This window comes from Myripristis murdjan, chromosome 12 (assembly GCF_902150065.1).
Source record: "Myripristis murdjan chromosome 12, fMyrMur1.1, whole genome shotgun sequence".
NCBI classification, from domain to species: Eukaryota; Metazoa; Chordata; class Actinopteri; order Holocentriformes; family Holocentridae; genus Myripristis; species Myripristis murdjan.
The window spans coordinates 15,425,997-15,447,563 of NC_043991.1; the positions used below are offsets into that span (position 1 = coordinate 15,425,997).

General features: G+C 39.9%; 1 protein-coding gene across 1 annotated transcript; it reads right to left on the minus strand.

Annotated features, from left to right (window-relative positions):
- Positions 1 to 1,835: 1,835 nt before the first annotated feature.
- On the minus strand, positions 1,836 to 21,360 carry tbca (tubulin cofactor a). The gene is made up of 4 exons (XM_030066063.1): positions 21,164 to 21,360; positions 6,369 to 6,474; positions 4,142 to 4,228; positions 1,836 to 2,215 (listed from the first exon to the last, which is right to left on the minus strand). Exons 1-4 carry the CDS (start codon positions 21,214 to 21,216, stop codon positions 2,135 to 2,137), a joined length of 327 nt encoding a protein of 108 aa, XP_029921923.1. The 5' UTR covers positions 21,217 to 21,360; the 3' UTR covers positions 1,836 to 2,134.
- Between the last annotated feature and the right edge of the window lie 207 nt (positions 21,361 to 21,567).

Sequence of the window (21,567 nt, forward strand, 5' to 3'; positions counted from 1 at the left end):
CTCTGGAGATGAGGAGTGACTTTTAATAAAAGTGCAAGAAAAACAAATGTAATACTGTACGCTGGATTGGAGCTGGAGGATTATACATATCTGAGCTCGTGTGTTTTTGTGTAATTTAGGCACTGAACTGACGCGCTCCTCCGCGAGAAAGCAGATCCGGGGTGTTGCGGGACGCAGGGGTGGTGATGGACACAACCAGGTCGCGGATGGGGATTCAACACGGGACCTTCAGGTTGCAGCAGTTTCTCTCAACCCACAGGCCACCTCGGTGACTTTCTCTTCCCTTCCGCCTCGTCATCCATCACTCTCGCTGCCTCCATTTCTCTGTCCCATGATGTGCGTCTGAAACAAGGGGATGGTTTTTGTTGACTTTTTTTCTCTCCTTCTCCTTTCCCTCTTTCCCAGGCCCGCCCGTGCAGTCTGTATTCACTCAATTAGAGATTTCTAAGGAGAAAAACAATCGATCTTCCATCTGCACAAGCCCCAGTTTAACAAATGAGATTCTTGTTTCGTGCACTTGATATGGGGACAGTCTGGGGGATTAGAAGTGGACTAATAAGTTATTGTGTTTGAGGAGAGAGGCGAGAGGCTCCCCAGCCTGCGTCAGGTGGCATTGCGCTGCTTTGTAACGCATTACACCACTATTTCAATTTCAGTAGACCTAATAATAGGCTGTCGTTACTTTTGTTGTCACCAAGATCTGCACACCAGATTGAATGTGGGGTATTGGTATTAGAAATAGAAATTCGGGCTGCCTTCTGAGCTGCAGAAGTCGATTTTTTTTCTTTAAGGCACATTTGATTCGCCAGATCATTTACTGGTTATAATTTTTTAGTTAAGAGGAAGCCAGCCACCACGTTTACAGGATGTGACACTGATAGAAAAACAGTCTAATAGGCCTGCAGTGTAGCAATTAAGTGTCAGCAACTGGGCTACTTTTGAAAGGAGTAATGGCGTTACTCTTATTAGAGTAACAAGTAACCGGCAGCGGTCCTCCAGCCACAAACCCAGGTGTTGCGCCCCGCCGCCGCATCCCCTGCCTCAATTAGCGCCGCTGCCCTCTGTATGGACTCGATTAGACCGTGATTTATCCGAAAGAAATATAATTATGCTTCCAAATAAAATAATCAGCATTGAAGAGCGATTTCCTTAACGAGATGGAGCGGGATAGATGTCACGGAGTAGCAGCGCCTCATTAGGGCGGTAATGAGACTTTGGGGTGATCCCGATAATTATCGAAATCTGTAAAATAAGGATCAAGCCAAATGTAACCTTAATTTGTCTGGCCATTGAGTTTATTTAATAGTAGGGCCTACACTATTTTGGAAGGCCTCCGAGTCCCGATAGGGTGCTGTTATTTTGGACCATTTGAATTATTTGCTGTAAATGCTGCACCAGCAATACTTTGTCATTCATGGCCACAACCAACGTGTGGCTCGGCTGACAGGATTGCCCAAGGTGGTCTTGTCTTCACAGGTAGGAAGACACAATCCAATTCATTACTGTAACATGCATACAAGCAAGTGAAGTCACTGCGCAATTAAGCCCTCCAGTTAGGCTACTATTAAGGATTTGTATTCTTGCAGGCAATATTTCGCAGCTCCACAGCTTGCCCAACTGAAATATTAATAAAGGGAATGTTAAAATGGAGAAAAACTGTCACTTGATCTTGCATCTACATAGTAAGAGCGACATAGTGATCTCTGAGGGGTGCAGCTGGAATATATGCTTTTTGTTATGACTCTTCTCCCATAACCCTTTCCAAATCCATCAAATCAAACCAACACTGGTAGTCGACTGTTATTATTGTAGAAAAGACCACAGACAGACAGACATGAGTGTATATTTAATCACATCTATGAAATGAAATCGTAAATGTGAACTGTATGACAAAATAACTAACAACAAAAACCCACTACTCATGTTCTGTAAGAAATAGAGAATGTTTACTTAGATGCTTGTGAGATTGTACACACAGGAGAAGCATGTTAAAATTCAGTGGCACGTTAACATGTAGAAATAATTACTACTTATAAAGCAAGAAGCTTGAAAAGACTCTGTTTGCTTCCGTGGTTCCAAACAAGGCCTGACAAAAGGAATGGACATTTAAGTAGCGAATCTCACAGTGAGAACATCATCCTTCAAGCTTCACTGAGTCCAATATGTTTCTAGCCTCTTTGTACTGCTCTGATTCAGCCAAATCCTCTTCTGTTTCCTGAAAAGACACAAACACACACAAGGAACTGAGATTTCTGTTTTTATTGTTGTTTAAAAACAAAAAAATGATTGCCAATACCTAAGAGAACTTAAAATGCAGAAAGTCAGCAAACCCCTCGAGAATAAATCCACTACTTTTTCTTTTTGTATTAAATTACATTTAACCACTACTTTCACACTATCTAATTTTGTACACTGTATACATCCAGGCTACCATACAAATAAGTAATATATTTAACCTTTGTGGCATATTTCAGTGTTAATCTCAGTCAGTATTACATTACTGAGATCTGAATATAACAGCAAAGAGTTGGCTTGGGGGCAGAGGCGCCATGGTAACATGGGACTGTATGGGGTCACATCCTTTGCTAATCAAGTGTGTGTGAGTTCCTGTGGTGGTCACTGCAGTGACAGCACTGCTAATGAACTGTGATGAGTGTGTGTGCATATACATGCGTGTCTAAAGGAGGAAAGAAGGATGGGTGAGTGATAGGGAAGGGGACATGTAACTAATTCCAGGTTAGCTCCCTCTCCCTACCAATCAGCTCTCGTCTGAGTGACTCGCTCTGTAGTGCCAGCTGCCCGGCTGTTGCTCTGCATTAATTAGGATGACCCTAAGACACACATGCGTATGTTCGCTTTACTCCATATCCATCAACATAAGTCTTGGAGGGATAAGCTTAAGACCAAGTGCTATATAAAGACTAAAGAAAGACAGAAATGTGGGGAACAATTCCAGATTATCTATTACTTAGAAGAAAACTGTTCAAGTTCTGGGTGTGGGTACTGCTTAGGTGATGGATGTTTAACAACAACATTTTGCCATAAATAGTGTGTTTATTTGTCTGTCATCCAATACTTGTAGACAAATATAGTACTGCATATGTTTTAGTAAAGTCACTGTTCAATCAAAGCCTTTAGCATTTTCTTCAATCTCTCAGTTAAAAAAATATGCCTTTAAGCATAAGCATTTGGTTATCGCTGCATGGCTTCTCTATCTTTTCTTGACAGAACAAATGTAGGGCAGTTGTTACTTTGACATCTGGAAACTGTCTATAGTTAAAGATCAATTTCAAAGCTACATTTACTGAAATACAGAGAACAACACTTAACAGACCTTTTTCACAGCAGACATTTTGACATGAAAGAGCACGCAAACACAGGTGTTACTAATGACATTAATGAACGTTGTGTTTCATTTAAGTCTAACAGAGCCAGGGTCCTGCTGCTGTTCATGCTGGCTCACTGGAAAGACTCTGATACAGATGTTTTGATGTTTGTCTAATACAAACATGTATTGCTGTGCATCCTTCAAAGCAATTTCTCAGCTTTGTACTGCCTCTCAAAATGATGTTTTCCAGTCTGTATCTTCATTCGTTTTGGAGCAGTCCTGGTGAAGCTCTCGCTCTCATGACAGGGAAGGATTTAATGGACCAAGCTTTGTGGGTGCATGACACTCGCATAGACCAACAAATACCACTATATGGGTAAAAATCTTAATTATCACTTTAAATGGAACCTTACTCAGTGCCATTAGCACTGTTTACCCTGCTATTCCATGTCAATGGCTGCTGTGAAAAAGATCTATTGCAAGGAGCAACCAGCTTTCCCCAATGAGTGTTCAACATTATAAGTAAAAGTTGTTTACATGATCAGCTGTATTATTTACTTAAGTACTGTATGTAATAGAGTGAAGTACAAGGAGGACCTCAGACTTGTTGAAATGTATGAAGCCATTTTGGTCACTGTGAGTGTATTACAACACAGACCCCGACACTGCAAATGCAATTCTTCAAGAGGCCCAGAGGGCTTCACATAGGAAATAATAACTGTTTTCCCTGAACATTTCTGGTCTGTTGTGAGTTTGGAGAAATTTTCAACATGAAAACACTGACTTGATAGTGATTTTATTGGTGATACTCACTAGTATCTGAAGCAGGTCTGCATGTGCTCTGGCCAGACGGAGGTGGCAGTCTCGGATCATCATTCTGGACTCCTGCAGCACCTCCATCTGAAACCATACACAGACCACATCAGTATCATCACCACCTCTATTAACTGGACTACCCATGCCACTGCCCCAGTCACCATTTCTCATTATGTGTAATCATAAAATCAACACATTATTGAGCAGTTGTTCACATGTATTTTGTAAGTCTGACATATTGATTGAAAATGGCTACATACAGGCATATTCATCCTCTGAATTTTGATGCAACCTAGTCCTGACAAAATGTGCAGTGTGTTCCACATACTCTTTGCTGTGGTTAACATCCCCCAACAAGCTCGCGGTATGAAAAATGTTATTGAGTTATTGATCGGGCAGGGAGTTGGGCAGCGGGGGACCGCCTCGCTCTGACTGCACACCTGGATGAATGAAGAAAACCCTGAGCCGAGGACACTGTGATCAGGCGTAAAGAGGTATTACTACGCCTAGAGTGAAACTGTGTTACAGCCTGGGTAACTTTCACAGCCATGGCTAATGTGGAATTCCCCCAACTGGCACCCTAAAGAGCAGAGAAGAGTCACTAACACTGTCAGACACACACTCACTCATGACAGATGCTTCCTCGGCTATCCCTCTGTCGGCCTGTAAAGTCAAAATGTGGACACCGTTGCACACATACACATTACACGGCCGTGCACACAAACAGGCATGTGGAGATGAACTCATACACAGACCGCGGCTGGCACACTACCAGACACACAGAAAGAAAAGCAGACAACTAGTAGGCTTGGTTTCCATCTCGACGTGACAAGGTGAGACAGACTAAGCAGAGGAGTAGTGAAAAAGAGAAAAGTCATGGTGCCCTCCCAGTGCAGTGGAATGATCCCATCAGCGCTGGATAAAGATGACACTTACAGCGTATTGATTCCATTAAAATAAAAACCTCTAATCCATCCTGCCTCAGACCTCTCATCTCCAACCATAATCCATCTGGCCTCCCAATCCCCCCATTTAACACCAGCCAAGCCTACCGCTCAGTGTGAGCCATAGCTCTATAAATGAACAAACAAAACAAAACACACACAGAATTTTAATGTTATCAGATAAACATAAAAATGCTGCCTATGCTGCCATTTCTGCTGGTACACCACCCCCTGCTTGATACATGCAGGACTGCAAGAACAAACTGTTCAGCTCAGTACTTAAAAGGACCACACCAGTCATTCTGCATGTTTAGTGTGATATCTACAAAATGTCTACTTGATGTTTCTGCTCATCTTTTCCCACAGCAAGAAGTCTGTTATCTCTGATATCATTTTTTCTACCTTTTGTTCAGTGACTGGTTTCCTTTCATTCCACTATGATATGAAAATGGACTTTCAGATACATCAAACTTTCTTCTTCTTGTGTTTTGATGACTTGAAATTGGGTCTCTCTGTCAGAAAATAGTCCCTGGGGATATGCTTGCTTTACACAGCCAAATTATCATGATGGAGACGACTTTGTTAGCCTAAGCAGAACATTATAAAATGGGTGTTTCAAACAAAAATTCAAATCTCAAAATCAGGGTATTTTGATGTTGTGAAATCTTTAGTACCCATGCATGATTTGCAAAACAGTTTGTTGCAATGTAAAATGTGGGTAAATTGTAGTAATCAGGCCCAACATTCAAAATTTCTGGCATGGTCCTTCATGACGTCTGTGTTGGAGATGAGTAGTGCTAGGACAAAAGTCACCATGTGCCGTTCATATTTTGAGAGCCTCTGTTGCTGTCTCCAGTGTACAGCAGCCTGGGGAAATGATGGAGGGCTGGAGGCAGAGCGAGGGAGAATGAGAGAGCGGGATATGGGCCAGTGATCTGTTAGGGGCTCTAAATTAGCAGCATGTGTCAGTAATTATAAAACTCCTCCAAAGTTACATGCTATAATTACATTTGCATCAAGTAAATTACAAAATCACTAATGATTCTCTCTCAAAACCTAATTCTTCATTATCATTGTGGACTGACCTCATTATATGGAAGAGGAGCTTCTCAAATCATCAAGAGGGTAAAGGGCAAAACCTCTATCACTTAAACTGTGGCTGAAATCCACAGCAAAGCACTAATTTTAGGTAATATCTGTCAAATGGCTTACAGACAAACATTTTTACATGGACAAAAACTGTGTGTCAATTCAAACTACTGTCTCTTTCACCAGCATACCTGTTTCTTGATAACATACTCGTCTCCCGCCTCTGCTTTCAGGCGCTCGACCTTCTCCTCCTGCTGTTTTGCCTCTGTTATGTACGCAATCTCCTCTTTGGCCAGCCTACACACAGTAATAACAGGAAGAAAGAAAAAGACAGTTCAAAGTTAAAGCCGATGACACACAGTGTTGTCAAACATGAAACATAAATGCACAGCCTCTCAGACAGACAATATAGGCCGAACCATAAAAAGGTGCCTGTGATGGTCACCTTTTACAGACGAGGCCATCTATCCTCATTCTCTTCAACATTTCTCTGAGTGAGGGGACAGAGTTAGATCATCTCCCGTAGGAGGGCTAGATACACACCTCAATAACAACTGCTGAACACATCATTCCTCCCTCACTGGTGTGCGGGTACACAGCATACTGGAATTCAAGTGGAAAGTAGCCTTACATCACGCCACAATGTGAATTTTGATACATTATTGTGATCTAATGCACTTTAGAAAACAATCTTAGATGTAAAGCCTTGATAAATGAGCACTTACATACATTTATTTGAAATTAAAATGTTTTATTTGGGACAGAATTTTCACTCTGACACCAAAATCGCAATTTTTAAAAATATTTTTTCCAACATGGTTTCTGCTACTTTTTGCATAGTTCTCACTTTCCAACTTAATACAATTTTATGTACAAATGCAATTCTTTGTGAATTATGAATAAAGCCTGTCCAATCAAGAGTATATGGAATCTAATTTATTTAATAATAATGAACAACATTTATTTAATAATAGTAAATGACATTTATTTAATAATAGTAAATGACAACGCAAATTGTTCAAAAGAGAAATCATGCAGAGCAATATTTCTGTTAAAACAAATAATCATAATGCTTGGCTTTAACATGGAGGTACGATAAAACAGATTTTATGTCATGCTACCTCTTAAATAGTAAACAGCGAAAAGGACCGAGGCACATGCTGTTGATGCTGTTTGCTGTTGTGTCTCTGATTGTAGGGACTAAAAATCTGACCTGTTTCGTTTCAGGGCTGCTGCTACTGTAAATATTTTCTGATTGTTCACCATATAGGAATTATGAAAATGCAGAAGGTCCTCTCATAATCTGACAGCTTTCATTACAGTTCTTTCTTAGTTGGCAGGTAATTATCTATATTATGTCCTGTTACAATTACAATACGGTAATTTGATCAGTGAGATGGAGTCTTGGCCTAATTTACTGCCTTGAAACATGGAGCACAAAAAATGCTTCATGGTGCAGGTGGAACGTCTTGTAAGCCATATCTTACAAACTAGCAATTTACTTCAATTTATGATCATTAAGTTATTTCATGACGAAAACAATTAATGATTACTCTTTGTTCGGCCTGTCTATTATCTTCTTATTCGTCATCTAACAATGATTCTGCTGTCAATGTCCACAGATGCTAGAAGCTATCACGAAAAACCCATAGACACCGAATGGGAGTAGAACGGAAATTGAACTGTTAGGCGTGGTTACTTCACAAATTTAATGGAAAATGGCCATTGTTGTTAATTGTTATGGTGACAACTCATGTCAGAGTGGCAATAAAGCCCTCTGTAAAACCCACCAGTCTAGTTAGACGTTGGTTTATATGGAGGGTTATACGGAAGTTGACCCACTACAACAGTCACAATTCTTTGCAATGGCAGCAACTCTAATAACAATGGCCACCACTTTGAACATCCTGCGATGTTGATTTGAATGAGAGTGTCTGTTCTACTCCCATTCAATTTCTATATTTTAACCTTTCAGGCCCAAATATTTTTTTGAATGTTGATTTGATTTAGCAACTGCACTTTTATTTCAATGTGTTTTTTTCTTTTTTTTATTCATTGTTTTTCACCATGCTCTGTGGCTATTGTTGTCATCCAATAAAGCAGAACACCCTCTGTCCTCTCCTCAGTTGGCTGGCTGGTTGAGTCTACCCACATCTGTCTAAATTTTTGTGATGCAATCGCAGTAGTTTTCCCAATTTCACCCAGCCAAAAACATAAATTAAAATGTACTAATACAAAATGACTGACTGCTGAATATGGCTTATTGTCCTTGCTTTTTAATATTTGATGACCAGACACAGTATGGGGTAAAAAAATGAAAAATAGTTGTTTGTAAAAGTTGAATATTTGCTTTAGTGACAAGCTAGAACAGTTGACTGACTGGCCAACAGTCAACTACTAAAAGTTGCCTCATTTCCTCAATGTTATGAAGGTTGTGCAAAGTTGTCTTAAATATACCTTAAAATTTCAACATTCATCTAAAATATGTTATTACTCACAGAGTGTAAAGCAGACCAAGACTGAGGGTCCATGTTAAAAACAAGCACTGAGCAAGACCAAAAACAGCTTGATCTTTGGCATCACTTTGCCCTTTGCCCTAAAATTCAGAATAAGTTCATTAGACACTGATTATCAATCTAGCAAAAATCACTCATTCTTGAGCCTATCTCAATACAGCCTTGTTAATTACAGCCCTCTCTTAGGACCAACAATTCATTCAAAAAATACTTTTTAACATCCCCTCTATCAGTATGTTGTTTGTTTATTTGTTGTTGATGAGAACTACAGACAAATTAAGCCGGCCAATAAGTTCTTCAACAGGTTGTACAACTATAATGCTAAGCTTTGGGTAACTCATTTTAGATGCACAGCACACAATCTAATCAGAAGCCAAGCCCAACACTGTGTGCCATTTGGACCTGTAGCATATCCTTAATAGGCATATGGATGCAACAATTAGTTGAGTAATTGATTAATTGCCAACTAGTTAATTAATCTTCAACTACTTTGGTAATTGATAAATCGTTTTCAGTAATTTTCAAGAAGAAAATTTGCAAATTCTGTGATTCCTGCAACTATTTCCCAAATGTGAATATTTTCTGGTTTCTTGTAAACTGAATATCTTTGGGTTGTGGACTGTTGGTTGGGATTTTATAGAGAAACATTTATTGACATTTAATAGACAAAACAACTAATCGACTAATCAAGAAAATGTTCGATAGGTCGATCAATAATGAATACACTCATTATTTGCAGCTGCAATATGGATGCATATCAATGTAAAGTAGACTGATCACTACAGCAAATGTGTTCTCCAATTCACTGTAAGCTAAAACCTTCTTTTGGAATCACTTAAAGTATGTGGATTCTTGCACTCTGCAATCTTATTTTTGCAAAATCTTGTAAAGCATAAGAAATGAGAATCATGAAAAAGGAATAGTAACTGGCTTCAGTTTTGATAAAATTCAATCCATGAACTTTCCTAGTGGGCAGTGAAAGCTGAAGGGGGGTAAGGTTAGATCCAAGAAACACATTAGAATCACAAATGGAGAACAGGTGATATAAACAGGGAGGAAGCAAGGTGGGACAAAAGTGTTTAGGTTTAAATGTTTAGTTCATCTGTGTCAAGTCAGAGTTCAGCATTTTACACCTGCCACACTGGCACAGTTAAAGGTATATTTTTCACAGTAAACAACAGAATGTGACCATGCTTCATGTTGCCTTTGTCCATGTTAATAATCCATAATTCAGTGTGGTCATTTCGGGTGCTAGAGCTACGTAAAAATGGTCCCTGCATTTATCTATATGGCTGCCTTGCATAGTTAAAAGTCATCCCTTTTTACCCCAAAATAATGACTATTCAAAAAAAGACACCCTGCATTAACATAATTAAAGTCAGGATAATTTCCACAACAATAGTGATTATGAATTGTTTAATTCAATGAGCTTGATCAATGTCATTATTCAACAGACAACAATCAACCATTGATTTTTTATGAACATCCCTACTGTGAAGTGAATTGAATGTTAATACAATTTATTGTTACCAATATGCTTCTCAAATAAATGCATTTAAGGACGGTTTCATTCTCAGTTGGTAATGGCAAGTTTCAACTTTAACTTGGACGCCCATCTACAGTAACACGTTATGAATCATCCGGTGTGCTTAACTGTAACGTGTCTTCCAGCTCCTGCCTTATCACCATGCTTATCTGACTCCTATATCTGCTCCCCATGCCCCACCTACCCAACACACACACACACACACACACACACACTACTAGTCCTTTTTAGAGATTAATTGATCATCAATTTAGTCCCTAATTTGGACCAAGTCAGGTGGTAAATGGGCCACTTTTCCTTGATTGTTAGTGAAAATGGGCTTGAGTACATTGATAAATTTTGATTATTTATCAATTACGGGCCAAATGGAACTAAATCTATTAAATACATTCCGACCCTGATTGGCATAATGGAGTTTGAAAATATCGCTATTGATAATGATTTCCAACTAATAGTCTTTTTCCGGCAGTGCTTGCTTGTCGGAATGACGACACAAAATTCATTTTTCATAAAATCAGCTGCATGTGCATGAGTGAGTGATCCTTCATTAATCAGTCACATTACTGAAGATCCTTCCCTCTGTGTTGCGCAGCTCCTTGCTTAGCCAAGGAAGCCAACAGCACTCTGTCATATTTTACATCAATTACCGCTCATTTTAATACGTTTCCATCAAGACGATTTTAAACAAGGACCATATGCAATAGCAGCTCCTGCCCTCCTCCCTCCCGCTTGATGCAGAATGAATGATATCACTAGTTTAGAATCAAAGAAGGCGGCAAAGAGAGGAAAAAAATGGAGGAAGGAAGGTTGGAATAATTTGAATAAAACTGAAGGACAGTCTAATAACAAAATGTCCATTCCTCCCCATCCAGTCCTGATGTTAATTTCTTATTTCTCTCAGACTTGGAGCGCTCTGTGAATGAGGGGTGGGGTCGTGGCTGGTTTTAAATAGACCTGCCACCTCAAGCTTAATGGAAAAGGCAGCTCTCTGGAAAATAGAAAAAAAGGGAATTAGAGCCAGCCGACACACACATTCGGCCGCCTCCTCTAGCACTGTATTTTTGAGCCACGATGTAGCCTGTGCCGGGACCGGAATGACAAAGGCAAATTACTGTTGTCATTTTATTAAGGGCATCCGCCTCGCTAGGGCAGAAAGGCACTGACTGGAATGTGCAAAATCCACTGGAAAGAGGCCTGGCTAAAAGAGCAAGCAGGTTTCCTCTCAACTCCCATATATAAAAAGGGAGGAGGGGGTGACTAGAATAAGAGGACAGGGAAGTAGGGAGACACAGGAGATCGAGACAGGGTGAGAGGAACATGAAATTATGAAGAGACAGAGGGCTATGACAGTGTGTACATTTAACCTTAACTGCGATTTTAAGGGCCCATACTAAACTTGTAATTGTGGTCACCTTTCCCAGGATTAAATGGTATATACATCCCTCCAAAAAAGAAAGAAAAAAAAATCAAGTGAGGTAATGAGCATGAGGATAAAAATACACATTAAGATGTCTCAGTTTGAACAGGTTTGTGCAGGCTGATAAAATATCATACCCCACTGCACTGCCCAAGCTTGCTGTTTTCTCTGCATCAGACACTCTGTCTGTGACATCTTCCACTATGGGAAATCCAGCCACCATCATAACCAGCTATCATCAGGAAGCCCGTTAGTAATCTGACCCTACTCAAAACACAATCGATAGCACATTACACAAAGGCCATTGACGATAGGGAATTAGAGGTCTGCCTTATAGAGGAGACATACATTTAGACCACCACACAGAATGCTGTACTGAAAACATTATCTCACCACACTTCTTAATATTGGCTATATTTTCTATTACAGGATGGTAAATTTGGCCACTACACAAATTTAGATGTAAGGTCATGATGAATGCTCAATTAATTAATAGGCTGGCTAACACAGGCTGATGATCTTGAACGCCCCTTATCATATTTAATTACATCTTGGGAGTATACAAGCTAAATAACAGAAAACAAGACAGATAAGGAGTTATAAGCTGTGGTGTAAAAAGAACTAGAACCACAGCAGGAAAGCACAAAGTGGGGCATGGTGTGCCCCACTGTTGAAGCACTTCTTCACCTCTGTGTGCATAATTATATAACAGGTCTGTGTTATGGAATGATCTTATTTCCATTTAAAAGTCAATGTTTTCTGTCTTCTGCCCTATGCATGAGGGGATAGGCTCTAGCCCCATCATGACCCTGATTAAGATAAGTGAGTGTAGAAAATGAAAATATGTGCAAAAATCATGTAAAAAAAAAAAAAATTACGTCAGAAAGAAAATTAAATATTAGCGATGGACTCAGCAGGGGCCCCTGATAAGATACAATTCATGACACTTAACTATTCATGACTCACAAAACTATGGGGCCCGCATGGGGTCAGTTGAAAAGCTAAAAAAGAGCCATGTGAATTATGAATCCATGCCATGATTTGTGAGGGCATGGATTAGTAATCTGAGGGGATGGATTATAAATCAAAGATCACAGTTTGTAAACCGTGTGCACAGATTACTAATCTGAGAGTACAGATTTTCTTTTGTTTCTCCTCACCTGACCCCAGGGGAACTCCATAGAAAATGGCTGACTCATTCTTCTGAAGACAATTAAGACTGTACAAAAAAAATCTGAAATCCCAAAGTAAATGTTTTTTTGAATAGGTCACACCGCCATCTGTTGCATTATGATGAACAGCATTTTTTCCACCTTAAATGAAATAGAGGCATGTCCAAAATAAGGAGAAAGTATTAATTCAGAGTTAGCCTGGCAAGAAAAGAATCATTTTACAAAAACTGAATTTTGTAGCTGAATCGCCCCCACAGCCCTAGACACGATTTCAGGTGCCACAACCAAATAAAATCACACCCAGGAAGATAAACTTTTAGTTTCAGACTGAGCAAGTATCTACTGAAATCTGACACCAATTCAACCACTTCCCTGCCAACTCCATGGTCAACAGTTCAATTTCAGCTTGTTTCTCAGTGTGCAACACAAAAATACGTACAGCCACATCCAACACCTGCACCATGTCTGACTTAGAGAGAGCACACAGATGTGGTGATAAATGTAAATGTTTGCATTCATTTGCACAAGAGTTAGTTCAATTCCATGTTTTTATTCTGTGCTCAACGTAAAGTGCAGTGATAAGGGGAAAAAGCTCTGTGAGCCGCTGAGACTGCTCGGAGCCCTGCCTAAAGGAAAGACAATATGTACTTATACACCAGACAGTATGGTGTAAGTGACAAGTCTGAGGTCAACACTAGTGGTGCAACGGATCATCGTTGATCTATGATCCGTACGGATCCCTCTCCACGGTTTGGCACGGGCGTGGTCTGGATGGTGGATGGTGGACAACAGTGGCACTTCTGCCTATGTTGCCGCCCTAGGCGAAATTACTGGCTTGCGCCCTTCCATGTTACTACTCCTACCTCAGCGCCAGTCGACCGCGGCACCAGGCGGGCCGCGGCACCGGCCGCTCACCTGTCAGATCCAGCAGACCTGACCGGGTGGGTGCAGTACCGGCCGGTGCCGCAGCCGGCCCGCCTGATGCGAACCGGTGGCCGCGGCCGACGCGCCTGATGCAGGCCGGTGGCTTTTTTATTCAAACAAGATTTTGTCCATATAAAAAGTAGCCTATTTTTCCAAAAAAGGGTCTTGAAAAAAGAGGGGTTGTCTTAAAATCAGGGTCGTCTTTTATGCGGGTCTATATGGTAGTCTAGAAAACTGGCGATTTTTTTTTTTTTTTTTTTTGTAGGGCGCTCATGCAACCCTAGTAGATTGCACCCTGGGCGGTTGCCCACATTGCCCATAGCAAAAAACATCACTGGTGGACAAAACCATTACGGTGTATAGGCACTGTGGCATGCGAAATTAGAAGGTATCATGCCTTAAATTGCACTTTAAGTTGTTTTTATATAGGCTAATTTAAAATTTTAATTAAACACTGGATGGACATTTTTAGTTGAATGTTTTTATTTAATGGGCATAAGTGTTTTACAAAATAAATGGAGGACAAAGTTATATTTGTCTTGTCTTTTTTTTTTTTTTTTTTAATGATCCGACAAATGATCCGATCCGTGACTCAAAACCGTGATACAATCCGATCCGTGAGTTTTTTTGATCCGTTGCACCCCTAGTCAACACATGAATTAAATATTTTGTTCAGAGATTTTGTTACTTATTTTGTTACAAAACTGTGCTACAACAGTGCCTTGGTGTGAATAGGTTGGGGTCTTCCATGTCAACATAGTTCCACAACCTGCAATCATTTATCATTCCCCATCCAACCCCTCCACCCAAAGACCAACATAACCCTGGCACACTGTAAAAAGAAACTGGCAGAGTAAAAGGATGTCTGCCTGCAAGATACAGATATAGTTTGAGCTCTCATGGCAATGTTGACCTATTTTTCCATTATAATAGAACTCACACACTTCTCCAGAGCTTGGGAGGGATGATGCAGAAAGGGGGAGCTTATATTGCTTTGTCATTTTTTTTTTTTTTTTTTTTTTGTCTGCCCTGTTTACTCATGCTATGACAAAAATGAGACAACTGATACTATAACTAAATTAGAGTGAGCAGCCATGAGCCCTACAGGTTTCTACACTGGAGCATATGAAGGCAAGGCTGTGTTACAAGCTACAGAGATCAGCACTACGCTGTCCATGGTACTGAGCCACTGTCTCTGGGCAAGAACACAGCCATGTGTGCTCCACAAGTAAGACACAGGCATCAGTCAGTGCCCAGAATTACTGAGACATAAACTACCATCAGGTTTGATAATTCCTATTTTGCTGATCCACCCACTGTCAACTGAGAATTTTGCACTTAGGGAGATACCTCTAAATGCACATGTATTAAGGCCATAAGCACAAAAGATTAGTCACCTCCACTTATTTTGCTGGGGCTTTTGCAACCCCATAGTAAAATCGGGCAAGTGCTAAAACAGGTTTGACACATTTTGAAACATTAGTAAATCTGGCCCTGACCCTCTGTATAATTTAGTAGGCCAAACAAAGTGTCAAGCACAATAATTGTAAGAGCTGTATCTATCATTTTAATCACCAATCTTTTTTTAATATTCATATTTGCTGCTATTGGTAAATGCTTCCTCAGTGTACGCATTCTTTTCTCTGACTCTTTACCAATAAAGGACAAGGCCAGAATTGCAGCTGAATGCAGACTACACACTACAAAGCCAAACAATTTGGCTAAAAACAGTACACAACTTGGCAACAGTCTAAAAGTCAGGGACAGAAACATAAGCTGACAGAACAGGATACACTGGTTGGGGTGATCAGCATCCTCCTTATTCACCACAGGGACCCAATATCAAATGTCTAAAACTGTTCATTTGAAACTAATCCCTATTAAAAACTAAATGGCACTCAGTAGAGCGCATACCTCTGCCAATGCTTTGCAAATGTCAAGATCATGCCAGCTTCACATGTACAATTTTCATCCAAAAAGTTAAAGTGTTCCATGCTTATCATCACTAGTATGACAAGAACACAAAGTTTGATGGTGTTCTTTTATTGACCAGCCATGTCCACTGTCACACCACATCCCTTTTTGGCCAGTGTCAAGTTAATCACCAACCTTGGCCAACTTTTCCACTGCATTTTGTGCAAATCCATTGCAATTCCAGTGGCAAAGGTGATTATATAATGTTAATGACAAAAACAAATTGCCCATGTCATCCTTACTGTTAAAAAAATAGAAAAAACAGAAGTTCTGTTCAATTCATTGCTTGCTTAGTACATGAGGAAAATCTCACTGATTGAAATGTTGCCCAAACATATAAGAGAATAAAATTATTGGTTGTTGGGAAGTTAATGCAGTGTGCAGACATTATTTCTTTATACTATGCTGCAGTTTTTTGTCTTGCACTTGAAAAATTTGGCTGGATGTGCATACATTTATTATCAGTACATGTCAATGATGTTTTGAGGTAGTGGGATGTGTAACTGAAAGAACGATGTACTGTGTGAAGGCAAGTATCTCTGTTTACTCATGCGTGCTTACTTAACAGAAAATCATTCGAATTTCAGTAATCCACTGGTCATTTTTAAAATTTTGCATAAAAAAAAAAAGAAATACAAAGTTGACACGTGTCTGAATATACGTATCTTGGACAATCAGATAACCAGTCCTGATGCATGCTTGCTACCGTTTGAGATAGTCTTCATTATGATGTTGACGGCGAAAAATCTGTCAGCAACTGCTCTCTACTTGATGGATGATGGTTGTATGATGCAATATGAGAATTTATGAGCACTTGTAGCTACTCAGCACACTTCAACTCCTTTGGGGATTCCAACACCTTATGTGGAACTGCTTCCATGGTAAAGGAGCTCCCATAAGATTTGGCGGAACGATCAACCATTGCACACAAGTTAAATGGGAAAGATGTTTAGACCGCATCTGATGTCGACTGTGCATCTGAATCATCTCTGTCTTAAGTCGACGTAGACATGATGATGCAGTGGCAAGTCAAATGGCACAATGAAAGTGTGCCAGACTACAACACAAAGCAGATGGAAAATGTTTTGAAAGCAGGACAAGACAATATCACTGTGACCAAGGAATCTACAAGTTGTAGTGAAATATGAGCAACAACCAATTTCCTCACTGTTTTAAACTAAGGTGACACTTGAACATCACACATCAGCTGTGTTCACCAAAGACCTGTGAGAAAGCTCATTATTCATTAATCCTAAGGAAAAATTGCACTTATGACGCAAAACTAAATTTCCCTGGGATGCACTCAAATGACCACTTGTGGGTCCTGGGGACTCAGTACATGGAAAATCCTTCAACATCACTGATGTGTAATATGAAAAAATAAGAGGTTTCTATGATAAATTGATAAGTAAATAATTAATGACAAATTATGATAAATAAATTAGACCTAGCACTACAAACTATCCATTGGCCAGAAGTAAACTTAAAACCTGCGGCACTGTGCACAAGTTGCTACTTTCTGTTCGTTTAGCAAACATGCTGTCAAAAAAGCAAAAGGTTGACATGGAATGTAGAATTTTTCAAGAAAGATGGAAAGAGCAATTATTTTCTTCTGGGAGGTAAATGGCAAACCTGTATGCTATATATTGCTATAATGTAACTGCATTATTATTAGTGTTATTAGTGTTATCTTCATGAGCTAACATGCAATTTCTCATTGATTGGTATAGGCTACAAATTGATAGATTTAAACTTAGAAATCAGAAAGGTGCTTTAACTATCCATGTGTCGACTCAAGTCATATTGACGTCAGCAAAAATGAATCTGGCCCCCGTACAGGTCTCATTTGAACAAATGTGACCCACTACCTAATACGAGTGTGACGCCCCTGCTGTATTATGAATTCCATAGCCTATAGTATCTAAATGGAAACCTAAGACCGGTGGCAAGAAGTGAATCACCAAGCACTTGCTAGTCACTGTTCTTCATCTGCCAGGGACACACAGATCATCCTCTTATATTACTCCTCTATATTTGTAACAATTTTCTATTCAATTCACACAGTATTGATTTAAGAGATGATGTCCTCACATTGTGCTACAGAGTCTTCTGTGTGCTCATCAAAAAATGTGCACAACTCCCCAAGAACTCCTCGATCATAGAATAATTCTAACAGAGGCCCGCTATCAGAATAAAAAGACACTGAAAAGGAGACAGTCAAGTAATATGAATATTACCTTCCTTTAATAGGTAGACATGTAAATCTTGGATGACGGCGTAAAAAAATCGGCACAAAGTCTTAAGTCCAGAGGAAGCAATGACGGATGGAAAGACAAATGCTACTTTTATGACTGTACCACTTACGAAGAAACTGAATATAGCCAGAATTTTACTAAAATCCAACATACACTTTTACAGGCTTGTTAGGGAACAGTGCATTTGGTGGATTGCAAACTGGCTCCAACTAGTCTCTCTAACTCACGAAGGTATAGATAGAAAAACGTCTGCCTGTTAGGGCAGTTTATCCGTTTGTAGTAACTTCTGAAGGACCAGCTAAAAAGGGTTGGCTTGGAATAAATTCACTGCAGCTCGGGGTCAAACGCAGGCATGATCAATGGCATCAACAGTACTCACTTGTGTTTGGAAGCCCTAAAACATGGCTGCTTTGCTACACTCCAACATGTGCAGGAACTGACGGTGGCATCACAGTGGATGAGGTCTAAGTTACATGTAAGTCAAGTCAAGTCAAGTGAACTCCCAGCTAGATTTAAATGGTATACACAGATGTTCTTGGTTGTGCAGGTATATGGATGACACAAATAGCTTTCTAAGGCAATTACCAGCTATTGCAAGTAAACTCCTCAACTGTCAAGTGTTAAATCAACATCAAAAGTGTGAAATACCATGCAAGCCAGAGAAACTTGCCTCAGTAATGCTGCGACTAACTGGGATTTGTCTCAGTCCACTGGTCTGCTATGCAGCTGGACAAAGGAGGATTTGGCCAGCTTCTCTTCACTGCCCTTAGGGTCTTGCTTGGTGTTTCTGTCCTTCTCTCTTGGTTCAGGTTTATGGTCACAGTGATGCATTTCCTCCCATTTTTTCCCGTGACCAGTGCATCTTCAACTCTTGAACAAATACGAAAGACACTTGGTACAAATTCAAGAAATCTAATGGCAAATTCATGCCAATATCAGGTTTTGCTGTTGTTTTAAACTTTATCCCACTCCTTGCTTTGATTGGTAAGGAATAGAAATCAAGCCAGTCTAATCCCCAGTCATGCACTCGCCCCTGTATTGACATCGATGGACAGTTTGTGTAGTGGGTTCAACATGTCTGAAGTCATAATCAAGAACTATTGTAATCATTTGTCAAAAACAGATTTTTAATTAACCACTTGATAGTTGTTGTTGTTTTTTTTTTAAGAACAGATTCTTTAGAACTGATGCAAATAAAGATGTTTGGGTCTTTTACAAATCCTTGTATGGAACTGACCTTCAGGTTCTTTCAAATTGTTGACACAGCATATGGGCCCTTTCTTTCAAATACTGATGTATGTATGCGCTTACTACAAGGCTTAATTTTTTAACTAATGTTTTTTAAACCAATACAGTCCACTTTGTTTTCCCAACGACCCCAAATCAGTTAAGTCCAGTTTCACCAACATAAGATAAAAACACCTTAAAAATCCACTCCGCGTTTTACCACAGATCCCCAGACACCAACAGTGGTTATTTTCAATATAACATTGTACACTGGGTACTTATGCTTTTACCACAAGTTGGCTTCAATGATGCAGGCTCTACAATGAGGTCGCAATCTGGTGCCAGGAGTAAAACTGGCACATATGTCCTTAACTGACCAGGCGAGTGTGTGTGACGTGTGTATCTGTGTCTGTGAGAACGAGAGATCCTTAGGAGACAGCGAGAGAAGTGAAATATTAAAGTGTGTCTCATGCCAGCAGCTTAAAAAAATGTTCACATCACAGTCATTTACTACATCCCACATAGAACAAGCTGCCAAACATTGAGTATAGCCGATATATCACCTATGCCTATGTGGGACACCCCTTCAGACAATCATAGAAGGCCCAATAAGATCTGACTGCTGATGACTAGCTTTGTGTGTCAGGCAAATGGTGAACATACCAAACACTGAGAAACTTTGACTTTTTAAATAGTAAAAAAAAACAACAACAAAAAAAACATTCCATTCTACCTCATTGTACCCAAGATGGAAGACTGTCTACAGCGGAGTTTGGCGTTCACAGATAATTACTGTGACAGAAACCATAATTTCACTGTGAGAGTGGCAAACTATGGTAGTGAGACACGGGAAGGCAAAGAAAACACCTCACAGTATCGATATATCACCAAGCCTTGGCTTGATTTATTGCAAAAGCAGTAATGTTAATAATCTACATTTTACTAGGGAGCCAATGGAACATTAGGAAGGAGATTTTATGTCAAATGTGTTAAATGTGTACAGACCATTCAATATCTGTTTTTTTTTTTTTTTTTTTTTTTTTTTAAGAAAACAGAGTAAACATACATTAATGTCACATATGTCTATAGTGAAAAGCTCGTAATTATGCACATAAGTGCTCTAAACTTGCCATGTTCGGACAGTAATGTGTTGCAGGCCAATGTCTAACATGCCTTACCTATGATGGACTGACATTTAGGCCACACTATTTAAATTAAACGGGCTTTCCATTGAATCCAATGAGTTTGCAAACATTCTGTACCAAAACGACCACAAAGGACTATCATTAGTTATGTCTGGGTGGGCAAAAGCGCTATGATATGAAGGTAAAACAAACCACAAGCCAGACAGCACAATATTAACTGTATTAAGACAGCAATGAGACGTTAGCATCATCCATCTACTGAGGAACTGATACACAAACAACAGCTTTAAAATGTGGGTTTGATTCGTTTTCTTCCACCACCTGACTAAACATGGTATCTGAATGATAAAATGTTGCTAGTGCTCGACTGAAAGTGGCCCCTTTCATCAGCACCCATGCCATTTTGCGGGTTAGGGTTAGCATGCCCTCTCGCCACAGGCTATAACTGTTCTCTGCAGTGAGTAAGCATCAGCAGGCTAACGCTAGCTGCCTCTCCAAGTTACACAAAACACATCTCGACTTGCAATTAACTGCGCTGCACGACGTGACGACATATTTATCAATGAACTCAAATAACACTGACATATATTACCATCACAACAAATGAAATCACATATCTACTCACTGACCCTAGGCCTCTGTGAAGCACCGAGGTAGCGTGATATTTAAACGGGAAAAAACAGCTCTCCGTGCGGTCGAGCCGGTGAACCCACACCGCTAAGCTAACTCGTTCCCCTGGCTTTATCTTGTTAGCTTGTACGCGACTAGAAGTGGTAATACACGTTTCAATGGGACAAACAATGGGCTTACCTCCTAACGACACCGGTTTTAATCGTAATCTGTCGTATTCTTGGATCCGCCATGGTTGTTCGGTTTAGTCGGATTTCACAAATGTCACACTAACGAGTTGTTGCTCAGTAACGGCGTATCGTGAGCGCATTCAGTCCGGGACCGTGAGTTACCCAGCAGCGCGCGAGCCCCAGTCCGGATGAATCGATCACTTTGAACGACTCTTTTGGACGGGAATCGAACCGACCAACAACCAAATGTAGATAAACAGGCAGCAAAACAAGAAAACGTGTTCTTTCACTATCTGGTCCTAACCCTTCTTCCTCGTTTTTTTTTTTTTTTTTTTTTTTTTTTTAACTTTTACATTTACATCTACTATTATGCCTTTGTCAAAGTAAGTAAATTTGACTGAAATGCTATTCAGA

Coding starts and splice junctions, on each gene's coding strand:
- tbca (XM_030066063.1), bottom strand. CDS start 21,216: ATGGCGGATCCAAGAATACGACAGATTACGATTAAAACCGGTGTCGTT. Junction 6,475..21,163: donor AAAACCGGTGTCGTTAGGAG/GTAAGCCCATTG, acceptor TACTGTGTGTAG/GCTGGCCAAAGAGGAGATTG. Junction 4,229..6,368: donor AGTATGTTATCAAGAAACAG/GTATGCTGGTGA, acceptor GTATGGTTTCAG/ATGGAGGTGCTGCAGGAGTC.